The sequence below is a fragment of the Plectropomus leopardus genome, chromosome 18, assembly GCF_026936395.1.
Source record: "Plectropomus leopardus strain MGB_pleo_1.0 chromosome 18, ASM2693639v1, whole genome shotgun sequence".
In the NCBI taxonomy this organism is placed as follows: Eukaryota; Metazoa; Chordata; class Actinopteri; order Perciformes; family Serranidae; genus Plectropomus; species Plectropomus leopardus.
Window position 1 is genome coordinate 23,323,069 of NC_142193.1, and position 19,096 is coordinate 23,342,164.

The 19,096-nt window shown below is 37.3% G+C and overlaps 1 protein-coding gene and 1 long non-coding RNA gene across 2 annotated transcripts in view; one reads left to right on the top strand and one right to left on the bottom strand.

Moving 5' to 3' along the window:
* The window catches only part of LOC148186498 (uncharacterized), a 117,304-nt gene that overhangs the window by 2,942 nt on the left and 95,266 nt on the right, over nt 1-19,096 (top strand). The gene's annotated exons all lie outside the window — the stretch shown is intronic.
* Nucleotides 738-15,469, bottom strand: LOC121957288 (uncharacterized). The gene is made up of 16 exons (XM_088091316.1): nt 15,175-15,469; nt 13,106-13,408; nt 6,981-7,301; nt 6,533-6,835; nt 6,123-6,437; nt 5,729-6,013; nt 5,252-5,551; nt 4,842-5,156; nt 4,448-4,732; nt 3,971-4,270; nt 3,561-3,875; nt 3,167-3,451; nt 2,706-3,032; nt 1,660-1,959; nt 1,309-1,469; nt 738-1,117 (listed from the first exon to the last, which is right to left on the bottom strand). The coding sequence occupies exons 1-16, from the start codon at nt 15,191-15,193 to the stop codon at nt 1,109-1,111; spliced, it is 4,143 nt and encodes a 1,380-aa protein (XP_087947442.1). The 5' UTR covers nt 15,194-15,469; the 3' UTR covers nt 738-1,108.

The following is a 19,096-nucleotide window of genomic DNA, read 5'->3' on the forward strand; positions in this document are numbered from 1 at the left end:
TCATAGAGATCAAAAAGTTGTCCTACATGTGTGAGGATGTTGGTTGTTACTTGTGCCTGGTTTATGGGCACACAGAAGGGGTCAAGTAAGGACCCAGAGGGAGGGGGGCTTGGCATAAGTGGATGGGTGTGTTTGGGGGGGTGTTAGACAGGGAGACGCTCTCAGGCAGCCTGCTGGGCATGGTGCCCTGCTTCCCTGTTGCCGGTGCCTTGGCACTTAGACTGGCAGCAGCATGCTGTGACTCCATCCCAGCAACAGCGTCACAGATTTGGGCTGGCTGCCAACGGGTCCCCAGCCAATCAGGGCACAAACAGTCCCAGATCACTCCAGAGGTAGCCAATAGTAAGCCTAAATGTTCCTAGTGTCATCCCTCCCAGATGTGAATTCCTTTAAACCCACAAGGTACACAAATGCAGACATGAGCATGCAGCCCGAACTCAAAGACAGATTGCACACATTTACAGTGACTCATTGTGTATATGTATGGAGAGGAGATGAGATATAAAAACAGTCTTTGTGTTTTTAAGTGAATGCACCTCTGTATCACACCACTCAGTGAGTCCAGTTCAGACCTGTCACCATCCTCAAATTACTACACCAGTGTTTGACATAGAGGTGGCAAATCACCTCAGCTGTATGTGAAGCTCTGTCTCACTCTAGTGGACAATCTGGGTAATACACGGGGCACTGGTATTGTGAGACAGTATACTGTAGTAGTAGGTATTTCACTGAGAATATTGATTGTATCATCATTTATTGTAATTAGAGAAGCAAATAATGACAAACGGCACATAAAAAATGTTAATTTTATACATGCAACAATGAGTCCAGTGATAGAAAATAAGTTCATTAAATTACAGTGTTTGAATCTTAAAATGATAGAACTTAAAGCCTCATTATTCATGCATTATGCAATGCCGCACCAAATATTTAATGAACACACACACACACACAAAAAAAAGAAATGAATGCTCTAAAAACAAGGGCTATTAAAAAAAAAAAAGGAAAGTTAATTTATTAAGATTTAAAACTAGTAAAGCCACATGCCGTCAAAAATCCACAGTTCGCATCTGGATCATAAAATAGGATCTGTCCAGTGTGATTGTCATCATTTAGTCTAAAAGAAGAAAACAGAGAATGTGTCAGGATTTGATTACACATTTGTGTTGTGCGTAGAGAAAAAAGCTAAATTCAAACTACCCAAACTTATCAGTGTGACAACAATATAACAGAGATATTGCAACCATACAAGTGAACCACAGTACTCGACGGTTACTTTGAAACACTACAACAACCTTTGTATCTTACCTTAATCATGGTAGCAAAAACACCATAGATGAGGGAGATGAGGAAACAGAGGAGGAAGGTCAAAGCCATATACCAGCTTTCCACACCTGTCTCTTGATTCACTTCAACATCAATGAAGCCATCAAAGTCACCAATCAAGAAATTACAGTCCTCTAAGATGTCTGTGAAAGAATGAAAACAATATTTGTTAACTAACTATTACATTATCTTTGTCAGATGAGAAGCGCCAAAAGACAGTAATAAAATTTTCTGTGCAGGTACCAAACTTAGTCACAAATGTGTGAGACAGGTGCCTTGTATGTGCAATCTTTAATGTGCAGGAAAGATGTGGATGAACAGATGGACTAGCACCTGGTTTAGATGTATCTAGGGATAGAGTGGTGTTCAGGGTGGTGTTTGCATGTGTCACCCTGCAGGTGAAGACTGCCCCAGGTAACCTGTTGACTTTAGAGAGGCGAAGGTGGCTTTGGATGCTGAATTTTCCATTTGGGCCTCTGTGGGGTTCACTTGTATTGTAGTCCAACAGTTCCTTGGTGTCATCAAGAAACCAGGTGATTTTAATGGATGCAGGGCTGAAGCCAAAGACCAGGCACACTAGTTCACCAGACCCCTGGAGCAATGTGACTGAAGGTTTGCTGTGGATTGCTGTGGCTGGGGAAAAATAGTCAGAAAAGGTTTTTGTTTTTTTTAGAGGAACATTTATATTTAATTCTTACATTAAAAAAATTGAAATCAAATTTCAAAGCAAACGTATGCAATCAAGGGCTGAAATGTTAACAAAAAACCTGTAGCTAGCTAAAACCATCAACCATCAGCCCTGCGGAGGGCGAGGTTTCTATTAAGTATGACTACTGTCGATGCGTGGCTAACGTGCCTTTCATACAGGCTTTGTTTAATCTGTAAAAACACAGCGCTGTAGAGTGATGAGGGTGGAAAATAAAAACTTAATAAAGCTAACTGGGTAGTTAAAAAAGGAAACCAATGGTTCATTATTAGGTGAAATGTCTTACTGTCTCATGTATATTTATAATTGCTCTTTAACTAAACAAAAATATGTTTTATCCGATTACTCGATTAATCGATGGAATTTTCAGTAGAATACTCGATTACTAAAATATTCGATAGCTGCAGCCCTAGTTGTATTATCTTCACTATTGGTCGATGCAGGTCTTAAGAAACACAAAAGAAGAGAAAAGTAAATATTGCTTCATTTTTTGTCCATCTGTCACATTGTTTTGTCACAACCAGCACAAACATCGTAGATAATATTATTTTACTGATAGACAGTTTCTGATGCAGTCTTGCCTTTTTTATATATGCTGAACTCTCACCATATTAAGAAATGACTATAAGGTATCACAAATAATCAAATTCAAGCTTTACATGCATAGCGCTACCTGTGCTTTTGCTTATATGGTCCTCGTAGCCCTGGTTGGAACAATGGTGCTTTGCCTCACAGGACACTCTTTTATGTGCGTGCCAATCCTCCGCTGACACATTGAGGGAGCTCCACAAAGTCTCTGTCCCATTGCGCCACCTCACTGGTAGCTCCCTATGGACATTCTGGGAATATTTATTCCCACCTACTTTCCAGGTGATGGTGAAATCTTCAAGAGAAGGGCCTACCAGCAGACAGATGATGGTCACCTGTTCCTTGTTCTGAAGTTGCTGGAGTTGTGGACCCTGAACATAGACGCCGACTTTCTGAGATGACACTGGAGTTACTGCAAAAACGTGACATTAAAAGGGAAGAAAATGCAACACCAATCAATCAAGTCATGATTATGAGAAAAAAAGTAAATGAATTTATTCTAATCTGAATGCAGTGATATAATCATGGATTAAGTTTTCATTTTACCTGAGCAGAGGCTGATGTCCTTTACTATGTTTTTGCCTAGAGACTTGTCAGATACCTGACAAATGAAGACCTTCCCTGTTTTCCATGTTGTGGAAGGGATATCAAGTTGACTGGTCACTGCCACACGCCCATCTGTGCCCATGCTGATGTCATTAGTTGATGTAAATCTTTGCTGAGAGTCATAAGACCATGTAATTTGAGGGTTGAGGCCCCGTGCAGAGCACACAAGCCTCTGTGGCCCTGACTCTACACTGGGGGCCAGAAGAAGTTCCATTGATGGGTCCTCTACATTAAGAGTCAATCAGTACATCAAGTAATTAGTGTATTACACATTAATAAAGTGTGAAACGTGAGCTCAGCAGTCATTGCAGGAAAGAAGAGAATCACTTCTCACCAAAAATATTGCCAGTGGAGTTTGAGTCAACGCTGTTGTCAGAGAAGCCTTGGTTCACTTTGCAGGTGAAGCTTGTGTCTTTTTTCTGGTATTTTTCCGGGATAGAGAAGCTTTTACTAATTGAATAGAGGCCTTCGGCATCAGGAAGATCAACATACAGTTTTTCAGAGATGTCAACTTTGTTGGCTTGAAAAGTGACATACAGGTAACGGGAGGAGAGTTGAATGATGTCACACTCTAGCATAGCACTGTTTCCTTTCAGCAAATGTGTGAGGGATCTCCTGATCTCAACCAGTGGAAGCGTAACTGCAGGCCCTGAATAAAACAGAAAGAAAACAATGCAGACTTTATTCTTTTAGGTGCTTTACTGACTCAAGATGTCTTATTTACATGTTGAGTTGTCATCCTACCTGCAACACTCACAGTCCTCTCAGTGGATGAGAAGCACTGATGGTCAGCTTTACATGTTATAGACTTGAGTCGTTTCCATTCACTGGATAAAACCATCACCTCACTGACTATATGAGTTGTGTTTTTGTCCTGCCTCATTTTACTACTTGATGTGACTCTCCCATCCATCAGCCAGGTCACCTTGGCATCAAGAGCAGTGCTGACCGAACATGTTGCTTTCACATTGGCTCTTTCAGCCATGATTACTGTTTTGAAGCTGGGGATCTCCATATGGATAGAAGGGGTGGCTCTTGAGTAAGCTGACAAGAAACAAAGAAAAGCAATCATGAGGAGAAAGCAGAATACTGAGTGAACCATGTCTATGCAAAAGACCTTTTTTAAGGTTAAGACTATGTTCACTTTATACTTCAAATTCAGTCAAACCATGTTTTAAATTTTCACACTGTTCTTAGTATACAGCTAGGACAGCTGCTTACCTGAGCAGAGGCTGATGTCCTTTACTATGTTTTTGCCTAGAGACTTGTCAGATACCTGACAAGTGAAGACCTTCCCTGTTTTCCATGTTGTGGAAGGGATATCAAGTTGACTGGTCACTGCCACACGCCCATCTGTGTCCATGCTGATGTCATTAGTTGATGTAAATCTTTGCTGAGAGGCATAAGACCATGAAATTTGAGGGTTGAGGCCCCGTGCAGAGCACACGAGCCTCTGTGGCCCTGACTCTACACTGGGGGCCAGAAGAAGTTCCATTGATGGGTCCTCTACATTAAGAGTCAATCAGTACATCAAGTAATTAGTGTATTACACATTAATAAAGTGTGAAACGTGAGCTCAGCAGTCATTGCAGGAAAGAAGAGAATCACTTCTCACCAAAAATATTGCCAGTGGAGTTTGAGTCAACGCTGTTGTCAGAGAAGCCTTGGTTCACTTTGCAGGTGAAACTTGTGTCTTTTTTCTGGTATTTTTCCGGGATAGAGAAGCTTTTACTAATTGAATAGAGGCCTTCGGCATCAGGAAGATCAACATACAGTTTTTCAGAGATGTCAACTTTGTTGGCTTGAAAAGTGACATACAGGTAACGGGAGGAGAGTTGAGTGATGTCACACTCTAGCATAGCACTGTTTCCTTTCAGCAAATGTGTGAGGGATCTCCTGATCTCAACCAGTGGAAGCGTAACTGCAGGCCCTGAATAAAACAGAAAGAAAACAATGCAGACTTTATTCTTGTAGGTGCTTTACTGACTCAAGATGTCTTATTTACATGTTGAGTTGTCATCCTACCTGCAACACTCACAGTCCTCTCAGTGGATGAGAAGCATTGATGGTCAGCTTTACATGTTATAGACTTGAGTCGTTTCCATTCACTGGATAAAACCATCACCTCACTGACTATATGAGTTGTGTTTTTGTCCTGCCTCATTTTACTACTTGATGTGACTCTCCCATCCATCAGCCAGGTCACCTTGGCATCAAGAGCAGTGCTGACCGAACATGTTGCTTTCACATTGGCTCTTTCAGCCATGATTACTGTTTTGAAGCTGGGGATCTCCATATGGATAGAAGGGGTGGCTCTTGAGTAAGCTGACAAGAAACAAAGAAAAGCAATCATGAGGAGAAAGCAGAATACTGAGTGAACCATGTCTATGCAAAAGACCTTTTTTAAGGTTAAGACTATGTTCACTTTATACTTCAAATTCAGTCAAACCATGTTTTAAATTTTCACACTTTTCTTAGTATACAGCTAGGACAGCTGCTTACCTGAGCAGAGGCTGATGTCCTTTACTATGTTTTTGCCTAGAGACTTGTCAGATACCTGACAAGTGAAGACCTTCCCTGTTTTCCATGTTGTGGAAGGGATATCAAGTTGACTGGTCACTGCCACACGCCCATTTGTGCCCATGCTGATGTCATTAGTTGATGTAAATCTTTGCTGAGAGGCATAAGACCATGTAATTTGAGGGTTGAGGCCCCGTGCAGAGCACACGAGCCTCTGTGGCCCTGACTCTACACTGGGGGCCAGAAGAAGTTCCATTGATGGGTCCTCTACATTAAGAGTCAATCAGTACATCAAGTAATTAGTGTATTACACATTAATAAAGTGTGAAACGTGAGCTCAGCAGTCATTGCAGGAAAGAAGAGAATCACTTCTCACCAAAAATATTGCCAGTGGAGTTTGAGTCAACGCTGTTGTCAGAGAAGCCTTGGTTCACTTTGCAGGTGAAACTTGTGTCTTTTTTCTGGTATTTTTTCGGGATAGAGAAGCTTTTACTAATTGAATAGAGGCCTTCGGCATCAGGAAGATCAACATACAGTTTTTCAGAGATGTCAACTTTGTTGGCTTGAAAAGTGACATACAGGTAACGGGAGGAGAGTTGAGTGATGTCACACTCTAGCATAGCACTGTTTCCTTTCAGCAAATGTGTGAGGGATCTCCTGATCTCAACCAGTGGAAGCGTAACTGCAGGCCCTGAATAAAACAGAAAGAAAACAATGCAGACTTTATTCTTGTAGGTGCTGTACTGACTCAGGATGTCTTATTTACATTTTGAGTTGTCATCTTACCTGCAACACTCACAGTCCTCTCAGTGGATGAGAAGCACTTATGTTCAGCTTTACATGTTATAGACTTGAGTCGTTTCCATTCACTGGATAAAACCATCACCTCACTGAATGTATGAGTTGCGTTTTTGTTCTGAGTCACAGAGGTACCTTGTGGCGCTCTCTTGTCTATCTGCCAGGTCAACTTGGCATCGAAAATGGTGTGGACCAAACATGTTGCTTTCAGCTTTTTGGATCCTTCTGCCTTCATTACCGTTTTGAAACTGGGAATCTCAACATGAAGGGAAGGAGTGGCTCTTCCATGAACTGCAGGAAAAAAAGGTGTTGCCGTATTTATTCATCTAATTTGAACAACACAATTTATTACTACATTCATACTACATCTTCAGAACAATCATGATTCATTGGTATTTTTAATATTATGCTGTGAGACAGTTAGTTGTTAACTTACTTTCACAAATACTTATTTCTTTTTTAGATTCTGCTTCGTTGTGAATGGATTTGCATGTGAAACTTGAGCCTTGTTCCCACTCTCTCTTATTTGGCTCTATCTCACTGCTTAGACTGAAGGTTTTCTCCTTTCCCTCCACACTCTGCAGCTTCGTTTGGCTTTTTGTAATCTTAAGAGGTTTGGCGTCCCGCTCCCACTCCACACTTAGGTTGTCTGGATAGAAACCACTTAGGGTGCAGATGAGTCTGACTCGTGAGGCCTCGACAATGTCACCTTCCCAGACAGGGTACAGTGTGATCTTTGGAGAGACGACCCGCAGTACTGAGAAAGAGAAGAGATAATTTTATCTCATTGTAAACGTTGAATGAGGGCATTTTTAGCATGTGCTGATTTTATCTTTCTTAGTTATACGTACCTTTATATTTTGATCAAGTAACCAAGTGTGTTGTCTTAGTTCTAAGTGTCATGTCATTGTATTAAGGCTAGGTGGTAGAGTTGTTCTTTTACAATGTCTGGTGTCTTAAAGTTAGGTGGAGACAGGGCTGGAGGTCTGTTGCACAGATGTTGCAGCATGACAGGGCAGAGTGATCAGGGCAAGCAGCAAGCGGAAGCATTGAGTAACACCCAGGTCCCAAAAAAGTCCCAAAATACAGAAGTGAAACAATGCAAAGGGCAACGGTGCATCACAGACATCAGGTGTGAGGCGTGGTTGTGCCAGTAAGATAACCAGAGTACACATTTAAATATCTCATATCAGTTTACATATGTGTTCAAATAGCTTTTACATGGCTTCTGGTGACTTTGCTTAAGGTTTTAGTTCTCAGGTCTATTATTAATAGGCCTGAGAGCTAACCGACTGTAAAATCTTCAAATTTACATTTTGAGTCAAACATGGGCTGTTGAGTCCAGGTGCTAAAGAGGTGATGAACAGAAGAACATGTCACATGATTAAATATTTGTTAAAAAGCTAAAATATTTGAAACAGAGAAATAGTGTGGCCATGATTATTCTGTGTTTAATTAAGGTGAAACTACAGACATTAAGACATTTCAAAATAATGCAAGAGAAAAAAGTTAATGGTTAATTTCATTTAAGAATTTATTTATTTTTTTTTTAAAAAGTAACAAAGCTCTTGCAATTAAAATGAAAAAGGACAACTGATTACTTACATGATACAATGACTTTATAAGAACAAATGTGTGGAAATAATTTTTCTTTTTACAGAAAGTTCACCTTGTTTCATTTAACCTGAAAAGACAGACAAAAGTATACATTAATACCATTTAAAAAATAAATATATATATATATAATATAATTATATATAATTATATATAATATATATAATAAATATATCAACATAAGAAAAACAGAATGTTATATTAGTAATAGTATAATATTATAATAACAGCAACACCTGCAAATTTAATTTAGTTCAGTATAAAGCCTGACATTTTAAATAATTGTGGCTCAAAATGTAAACTTTTTTATGAAGACAAAACTCAGTGTACCACAGGTTACCACAGACTTCATAGAACATTTCCTTCATAAAGTCTGTAAAACTCCTTATGCTGCATGAGGGCGATTTCTATTTTAAATTGATAATATTTCAAAGCATTAAAGTGTTGCTGTTTTTGTGTCCACCCATTCATTGCTAGTTGAGCTCTTGCTGCAAGTATTTAAAAATATTATAAAATAAAGAACAAAATTCAACTCAGTAAAATGTCCCTGGAATTTTAAATCATTGTTTTACGGCTGAAATTCTGATTATACTGAGATCAAACTCAGTGTACCCCAGATTACTACAGAGCTGATTAAACATCTCTCTACTAGTGAGTAAAACTCATTATGCTTCAAAAAGGTGATTTTTATCTTAAGTGCATTATATTACAGCATTAAATTTCACAAGTGTTGCTTTTTGCATTCATCATTGGCAGTTTAGATTTTGCTACAAAAATGTAAAAATAGTTGTATAAAATAAAAAACAAAATTCTGTTTAGCAAAATAGCCTTGACATTTTAAAGTCATTTTATAGCTCAAAATGTTGTTGTTTTTTTGTGAAGATAAAACTCGATGTACCACTGTACCACAGAGCTAATTCAACATCTCTCTAGTATAGTCTGTAAAACTCATTATGCTTCACAAAGATTATTTTCATTTTAAGTCCAGTAATATTTTAAAGCTTTAAATTGTACAAGTGTTGCTGTTTTGGTTGCCACCCCCTGAACTTGCATATATTATTGATAGTTGAGCTTTTCCTGCAAGCATTTAAATAAATAGTTAAATATCAGTATAAAATATAAAAAAATAGTTTTGTTGTTGGTTAGAATGGTCAGTAAAGTAGATACTGAAATGCCTTCTATCATGACTATATTCTGGATGAACCTGTTGTGTGAACCTATTTTTGCCGATCCATCTGCATTGGATGAACATGAATATGAATAACTATTTACACAGATGTCTTTCTCCACTGGAGACAATCAAATCTATTCACAACTTAAAGATATAAACTCATTATTACCTTGAAAGCAGTAGTTCCAATGGTGAACAGCAGAGTGAGGAGGAAGAGCAGAATGAAGGTGATGGCCGTGGTCACCATGTCATCTTTATCTGTCTCTGTGGCACTGTTCCCTTGGTAGAAGTCTGTATGCACTGTACAGTATTTATTCAGTTAATACTTGGGAGGAACCCAGCTTTAAACAATAGCTCATGAGATAATGACCAAATTTCCTGCCGTAGATTAATATATTTTATAACCTCACAAGTTGGATCTATTTGGTAAATCATACAGTCAGTCAATCTAAGTATAAAATAGACATCGCTTGTCTTGTTAATTTGTCATCATTACATTGTTATTAGTGAACTATGAGGCCTAATAGTTTTCTATGTCATTCTAAAAATTTTGCTGATCAAAGTTGCACTATAATGATACTGAATTGCTTTTGAAAGACCCCATGGTAGTTGCGCCACGCATGTCTTGGCTTGTGAGTCAGTATATTTATTAGACTGAGAGACCACAGAGCTAAAGTGAGACTTTAGACAATCATCTGTCTTTTGTGTTTTTGGGGGTGCAAGACCCAGTAGAGGAAACACACATGCACAGAGACAAGTCACACAAACAGTGTTAATGCACTGTCTACAGAATAACAATGAACAAAAATAAGATTTATTAAATTAAACTGTTGCCTAAAGTTATTGGGGTGGTGGTAGTGGTGATGTTACCTTAGTAAATACATTATGATGTTGACAGTTTGATATATTGTTATCAAACTTGGTGACAGCTACACCTAATTTGTGTTGCATTAGGACTGCATTGTGACAATACACACAATAAACATGAAGCTCAAAACTGTTAAATAAAGACGTGAACAGTATGCGACATACATCAACAGATTTGCAAAGTGCTTTTTTTTATTTTGATTTTGAATCTGCATTGAAAAGACAAACACAATGTCATATCACAAGCAACAAACATTAAACAACAAACAGCAGAAGACACAGCGACACATCAACTGACAACATCTACTGGGGCTTGCACTTTTCAGGGATGTTCATGTTGAGGTTGACCATGTTGGTTCTTTCAAATGTTCTGTGCCCGATGGACCTGACAATAGCTTTAGTTGAGTTAGACACAGACTCGTGGAAGACTTCACAGCTGTACACTGTGTCATTGTTTTTCCACTGGGCAAGGCTGATGGTTAAATGGCCATAGGCTGAATAGGATTCACCATTTCCTACAGGGTCTGTTGTATAGAACTCATATTTTGAGTTTGCTTCCTCGTCATCAACAAGCCAAGACACAAAAACTTCCTTAGGGTAGAAGTCTTTCACATAGCAAGTCAGGGTCACTGTTTCTGTTTTAGTATGTTCTAGTGGAGGTAGCATAAAAACTGAAGGACGCTGAATCTGTCCTCCTGCAAGTGTGAGAGAACAGTTAGGGCTCCTGCTACAAGTTCCTATAGTACTTTAGGAATATCTGCTACAAAATACACTTTCAAATAACACTCAAAACAGGTTTATGGCATCAGAAGAGTCATTAAACACAGGCATTTAGTGCAGAATTGCTGGATAGTTTTCTTACCAATAATCCTTTGGTAGGGTTTCTTAAGTTGGTTAAAGTGTTTGTTATGTTCAACAATGCATATGTACTTTTCCCCCCTGCTCCATTCGTCAAATGTGATGGGAAGTTTAGCGGTGAATGTTTGTTTACTTCCGTTAGGGGGCGTCACTGGTTTGGCACCAGGTATTGGGTTTCCATCTGGGGTTTCCCAAAAAATCCTCTCGACAGATGGTTCGTTAATCTTGACTTGACAATCTACAGTTCCCTCTCCATTTTTGAAGATGTCCTCCATTGTTGGTCCAATGATTTTTATGTCCACATCTGCCTCAGGACATTCCCCGTTATTTTCTGAGTGAATTAATAACAGTTAATAAACAGAAATACCTGCAAAACCATTACAGTTGAAATTATATTTATGTAAAATTTTGAAAGAAAAAAAGAACACTTTACCACCACAACCGTCACAACAAGTGGTTTGACTTATAGATGAATTTGTGTCTTTTGGGCCGTGTTCATCTCTCCCCTTAAACTGACATGTGACAATATTGATAGTTGTTATCTCATCGGAGGGCACTGTAAGAAGACTTGCTGCACTGTAGAGCTTAGTATTGTTCTGGCCTTCTCTCTCCGTGTAAGGTGTTTTGATCTCATATTTTTTGTTGGTGAATTCTTTGTCATCTTTCAGCCATTTGATGTCAAATTCTTTTGGTGAAAAATCTTTGGCAAAGCAGGAGAAGGAAATCTCGTTGTCCTCATCAGAGGAGGTGAACACTTTAAGAGTTGGTGGAATGTATTTCACAACTGAAAAACAAACATATACACAAATATATGTATGCGAAAGCAGGGAATCTTGTATTCATATATATATGCAGAAGCAAAGGTGAACAATGTGCTACGATGCTCATTTTATCTAGGATTACCATTGACTCACAGTATAAGTTTATACCTTTCCTAACCACTATATGTTATGCAACTTGCACACACATATGCATGGTTTACTACTCTCCACAAATTAACACTTTTTGTGTCTTGTTACTAAGAAAACAAGATTTACATATTAAAAAATTTCATAATGGAACAGCAGCGCTTTAATGCTTGCTTCTGCATATACATTAACTGTTTGGGCAAGCAGACACAGATTGAATGTTAATTATTAACATACAGTTGACAGACAGCAGACGGACATTAGGAAGAACTAAGAACATGCGGATAGACAGAAAAAAGCAAAACACACTGCAAAATATTTTCTCACAGACAGGTGCATACAGTATATTAGTCAAGAACGAAATAGACTGAAACAGCAGCTGAGCTTCAGCCTTCTCTCTCCACCTTACTGTTTGTTTTTTTTTACAAATTATAAAATTAAAAATATTTAAGGAGATGTGACACTAATTTAATGTGATAGCAGTTGTATTTTATTTTTATGCTCTTATCTGTGTTGATGTTTTCTCTTAAGTGACTTACTGAAGCATATTTTGTCTCCACAACAATTAAATCAAGTATTGCTGTTTTTTAAAATCACTTTACATGTTTTAACATAAGCAGGTTTGGTTAAGTCTGCTTCTAATTGCATTTTTTAGTCAACCTTCATAAAAAAGCATTGTTATCAATTTACCAAATTATGATTATAATTATTATTATTGTTCTGTCCCCCATGCATTTTTTGTCTTTCTTTGGGAATTTGCAATCAAGCACTGAAAACTGAATTTATTGCATGAATGATGCGGCATAAATATAATTATTGTTAAACTATTATAACAGCAAAAGGTTTCGTTACTTGTAAACTAGGCTAACAAAGCTTTGTGGTACTTCGTTAACTGCACTGTGAAAAGCAGAACTTTCTCTGACAAAATTTATTCTGTTTATTATTATACTCCACCTCAATTTACTAGCAATAGTCAGCATGACATCATTAATAAGATATGATTACCAAACTGTATATATTTTTTATAATAAATACATTTAATAAAAAGATTCTTTAATTTGTAGCACGATTATAAAATATGCTCATACACCCAAGTTGCTAGATCTCAAATAAACTACCAAAAAGACTTAGAATGTATCTTACTCATTACGGGGAAAATAGCCTCTCCGTTTCCCGCTGTGTGTGTCACGGCACATTTGAAGTGGCCTTTGTTGGCTTTCCATTCCTGTCTGCTTACTCCTACTTGACTGAATCCAGTATAAAGGTTGTTTTTCAACACTGGGGGGTACTGAATGGAGCCTGTCAAGGCAACCCCTTTTCCTGTGCTCCATGCGTAGGTCACTGTGGAGGGTGTGAAGCCGGTGGCAAGGCAGCCAAGAGTGACCGTATCTCCAGACTCAGTATCACATGGCTTCAGAGGAAACACTGTTGGTGCAGATGAAGTGGCTAAAAAAGTAAAAACATATGTGTGATTAAAGTACTACATTAAATGAAAAATGTTAAATGACCAAACAGACATTTGTCAGTAAGCATCAGTTAAAACTGAGAGAATACAATTGAGTAGATCAATAGTGTAACAAAACACAGCATTCAAGGCAATAACTTCCATCATATGTTGAATGTGAAAATTTCATACGCTCCATACACTGACCTTTGTTTAGAATGTTTAGAATTTATTTAGATGGGTTTTTTGTTTTTTACCTCCTTAAATAATATTATTAGTTGTTTTTTATTATTGTATATATAAACAACTAAATTAACTGCACAACACTGACAATAATCATCAGTCGTTTTTTTAATTGAAGCAATGAAGCTGTAAGTTACCATAAGGGTAAAAAATCTTAAAAGGCATTGAATTCATTAATCTAAAATTAAGACTGTAATTGAAAAAAAAAAGAATGCTGCATTGGAAAAATATTGGTAACATATTTTTTTTGTGAAATAATTGAATAAATTCCTCATTAACTGGTCATGCTGGGAATCCAAGCAGTGGAAACTAAAATGCAGTGAGAAACAAGCAAATCGGTAAGTAATGCCAGATATATCCCACTTCTGTTGGTAACCCGAATACATACGTTTCTTATAATATATAACATATAAATATGTTATTTACCTTCCAAGTATTCAACTCTATAAAGAATGTTCTGGGTTTTTTTCAGAAATTGTACATAGATAAACTTACTTTTTCACTGGAAAAAAAAAAAAAAAAAAGTCATGTTTTATGACTGTGTAATGTATCTATGTAAACATTTGGGCAAAATAAAACTATCCTTCAGATTTAGTTATTAGAAATTTGGTCTAAACTTCAGTCCACATGGCACTGAAGTCTTTAAAAGCCTTAAATATTACTTGCCTTAAGCTACAGGAACCCTAGTTACCATTCATTAACTTAGCAGATGGTAGTTCTATTATTGTTAAAATGTATTACTTTATGCCAAATTCAGCAGTTACGTAAGCGATAAGAGTATTCTTACCTGATGAAACAGTTACCATTGTACCTTTTCCCCAGTAGTCAAAAGCAGCGTAGTAGCACAGTGCTGAATCTACTTAGCTGTTAGTATTAAAAGGCTATATTGTATGGCACGTGCAGAAAGTCTGCCTTAATATTTGATGAACCCCACTGTTTTACAGAATAAATTTAGATAACCCAAAATATACTCCACTGTCTTACAAAATACACCTAAATACCCCAACATACAGTAGCCATGAGAATATGGCTTTACACATTGCATACTATATTAAAACACTGTACTGTTGAAGCGAGACTTGCCGTGTTGAGAATTTAACTTAAACATGGAATTAAAAAAAAGAAAATTAACCTGCCGAAAATGTTAAATGTTACAAATCTTACCTGATGACACTGTTACCATAGTGCCTTTTCCCCAGTAGTCGAGAGCCCAGTTATCACAGTTAAGAAAGTCAATTCACTCTTCTCACAAAAACTCATTACCATAATATCCCATTAATTTATGTTACACAGTTTGGTTTTGGCAGCAGATAAAATCAAAATAAAATTTACACCTTAGAGCAGACTTGCGTTCCAACCGAACTAAACAATGTTAAGCTTTTCACAAATTCTTTGTCAGGCTACAGAATACTGTCGGTTGTCTTCTTATCACTGATCAACAGTTGACTACATGAAAATAAAATATATGTTTTTGGAAAGTGATTACAAATTTGATTCTCTAATCAGAAATATTAAAGTTACATACCTGAGGTGACGGTGACCATGGTGCCTTTTCCCCAGTAGTCAAAAGCGTAGTCACAGTTAAACAATTTATAAACCGCTGCATACAAAAACCTGTTCCCACATATCTACACTGTCCATGGTCGGTTATTTTATGACAATCTACCATCCGACTGATTTACCTTGACTTTTGCACATAAGGATTTGGACGATTGGAAAGAAACTCGATTTTCACCTTTAAAATTTTAATTGATTGTATCAGTTAAAATCCATTTAACGTACAGTATCACAGAAATAAATGAACTGCATGTAGACACACCTGGATTTCTTTAAAAAAATACCAATACTGTGTTTTAATCAAAACATCTGCAATAGATAAAGAAAAATAAAAGTGGCTTACCTGATGTGACGGTGACCATGGTGCCTTTTCCCCAGTAGTCAAAAGGGTCGCCACAGTTCAACAAATTATTAACCACTGCATACAAAAACCTGTTCCCACATATCTACACTGTCCATTGTTGGTTATTTTATGACAATCTACCATCTGACAGATTTACCTTGACTTTTGCAAAAAAGGATTCAGACGACTGGAAAGAAACTCGATTTTCACCTTGAAAATTTGAATTGACTGTACCAGTTAAAACCCATTTAACATACAGTATCACAGAAATAAAACAAACTGCATGTAGTCTCACCTGGATTTCTTAAAAAATTACCAATACGGTGTTTAAATCAAAACATCTGCAATAGATAAAGAAAAATAGAAGTGGCTTACCTGAGGTGACGGTGACCATGGTGCCTTTTCCCCAGTAGTCAAAAGCGTCGTCACAGTTCAACAAATTATTAACAGCTGCATACAAAAACCTGTTCCCACATATCTACACTGTCCATGGTTGGTTATTTTATGACAATCTACTATCTGACAGATTTACCGTAGCTTTTGCAAATAAGGATTCAGACGACTGGAAAGAAACTCGATTTTCACCTTTAAAATTTGAATTGACTGTACCAGTTAAAACCCATTTAACATACAATATCACAGAAATAAACAAACCGCATGTAGTCTCACCTGGATTTCTTAAAAAATTACCAATATGGTGTTTAAATTAAAACATCTGCAAAAGATAAAGAAAAATAGAAGTGGCTTACCTGAGGTGACGGTGACCATGGTGCCTTTTCCCCAGTAGTCAAAACGGTCGTCACAGTTCAACAAATTATTAACCACTGCATACAAAAACCTGTTCCCACATATCTACACTGTCCATGGTCGGTTATTTTATGATAATCTATCCTCTGACAGATTTACCGTAGCTTTTGCAAATAACGATTTAGAAGATGGAACAAAACTGGATTTCCCCCTCCAAAGTTTGAATTGATTCTACCAATTAAAACCCATCTAACATATACAGTATCCCAGAAATGAATTAATGGTGTAGTTTCACAACAAGATTTCTGTTTTTAAATCAAATCATATACAATAAAAAAAGAAAAATAATAGTGTCTTACCTGATGTGACTGTGACCATTGTGCCTTTCCCCCAGTAGTCAAAAGCACCATCACAGTGTAATATATCAACACATCCAACATACAAAAACAAGCACCTTAAATATGTCGTTGATACCACAGAGGTCTAAATATGTTAAATTAAACAGTAAAAATGTTAGATTTTCAATATGAAGGCAAATTAAGCTTCATTTACCTGTTGTGACGGTCACCATTGTTCCTTTTCCCCAGTAGTCGAAGTAGTCACAGTGATAGATCTCTATTGCTCTTTGGTGCAAAAATATTTTAGAGCTTCTATCATCTAATAAATGATTGTACTTATTCTGTAAATTACTGCGTATACTTAATATTTATCCTGATTGTTTTTGCTGCAGACTACGTCCTATTAAAGTGCAGTTAAAACCAACATAAATTTAATTAAAAAAAACAGAAAAAAGTAGAATTTTCTTCACTCAAAATAAATTAGATTATTACTCACCAGAAGTCACTGTGACTTGTGTTCCTTTCCCCCAGTAGTCAAAGTAGTCGTCACAGTGTTACATTACAATCTGCTTCTAATACAAATACTAGAAATGATGTTTAAACTAAGAAAAGTAAATGTTCTCTGACAAAGCAATTCCCACTGTGCTATTTATTAACCACTTCCCTTGAGATATTCGTTTCCTGTGGTCTGGGTTATATAAAATTAAGTCTGTTTACCAACGGTTATTAAACACTTCCTCTTTATCAGACCCTCCTGCCAGCTCTAGTTCCTGCAGCACGGACTTGATTCAACCAAATTACTATTAAGCCTCACATATAATATACAGCTCTGTTATCTTTGAGTTTACATTTTCACTGTTTAACAATTATGACATAAAATGTATATGCTCCCTTGATATATCATTCCAGTCAGCCACACTCTCCATCCAGGAAGAGTCTAATGTTTTGGTCCTTTAACTAGACTATACAAACCTATTTTTTAGGATTGATTTTTTTATATATACATTTTTTTTTACCTTCCAGGCAGCCAGTGGTTCTTTTCACTGAATCTTACACTCTAAAAACAAATGCTCTGGCTTAACAGAAAAATAATCCAACGGCTTGCATCAGTCTTTTTTTGAGTTGTGTTATCTTTGAATAAAATCCAGTGCAACGAACACACAGTTGAGTTAAGCCTTGCACACACTTAAAGATTTTTAAAATCTTTACTGATTTAGAAAATGTGAGAGACCACACACAACGACAAATAATGACAGATTTAACAGTTTTGTTCTTGTAGTGTGTGGTGAGTAACAAGATGACCAGTACAGCACACCACACACTAACACATTTTGCCCACCAACAACCAGAGTCTCAACTCTCAAAACCCAAAATCTTGCGTGGTCAAACGCGACTTTGGAGGAAAGAAACATGGCAGACAACAAGCTAAATGCGGCTAGCTGTTAGCTACCTGGTACATCCATTGCGGTCCAACTTCATTGTGGTATGTTTAACCGGACACGTTGTACAAACACTGGCCTTGTTGCCACAAATTAACAAGTTAGTCCTCCATTTCTGAAGTGCATCTCACTTTATGCTTTGCATTTATCACCATCGCCATGTGTCTTGTTTGTTGTGCTTCTGTCTTTAGACAGCTTGCTTCCTGATTGGCTATCTTTCTGTTCCATGTAACAATCCACAGTGTTACTCGGCTGTCCTCTGTGTTTCCCCCCTCACAACATGATTTCTGATCTAAAATGTTGAACATGTTTAATATTCACCATTTCAAATCACGGCAGCCCCAATCGCCTTCTGAGCAGATCGGGGAGGGTAAAATTGTTGTTAACACAACTCACACCAAAAATCTGGCAAGATAATCTTTAGATCCATCAGATCATTGGGCCTGTGCTAACTTTGGTTGGGAGGGGGGAATCAGGCCCAAAATCATCCCAATTAACTTAGTGTACCCCGCTTAAGAGAAAATAGCTTTTTTTATACAATCAAAGGTATTTTTAAGTCACACTAACTTAATAATTGATAATATAAACTATAACTAACTATTTTTAAGTTTATTTTTTAAAAGGTTTTTGAACAGATTTCCCTGCCAATTTGACTTGACAGAGTGACTACCCCTTGTGATGGAGGGGGAAAAAGGGCAGTCAGGGGAGGAAAACAAATCGGAGTGGCACTGTTATCTTTAAAGTTGTGAGTCTGGAACAAAATAAAATAAAAACTGTCTAGTAAAAATAAGACATAGCCAACTGATTGTCATCGTCCTGATCTTGTTGTGCAGAAAACAGCTAACACAACCAGCTCTGAGTCAGTCTATAAATACAATGTTTAAACCAAGCCTTCTTTTATATCCTGAGGGCTACCAGTACAAGAAGTCTATTGCTGGATTTATTTTTCCACACGGACAAGTTGTAGACTGTGTGTGTGTGTGTGTGTGTGTGTGTGTGTGTGTTTTAAAGAAGGAACTCAGC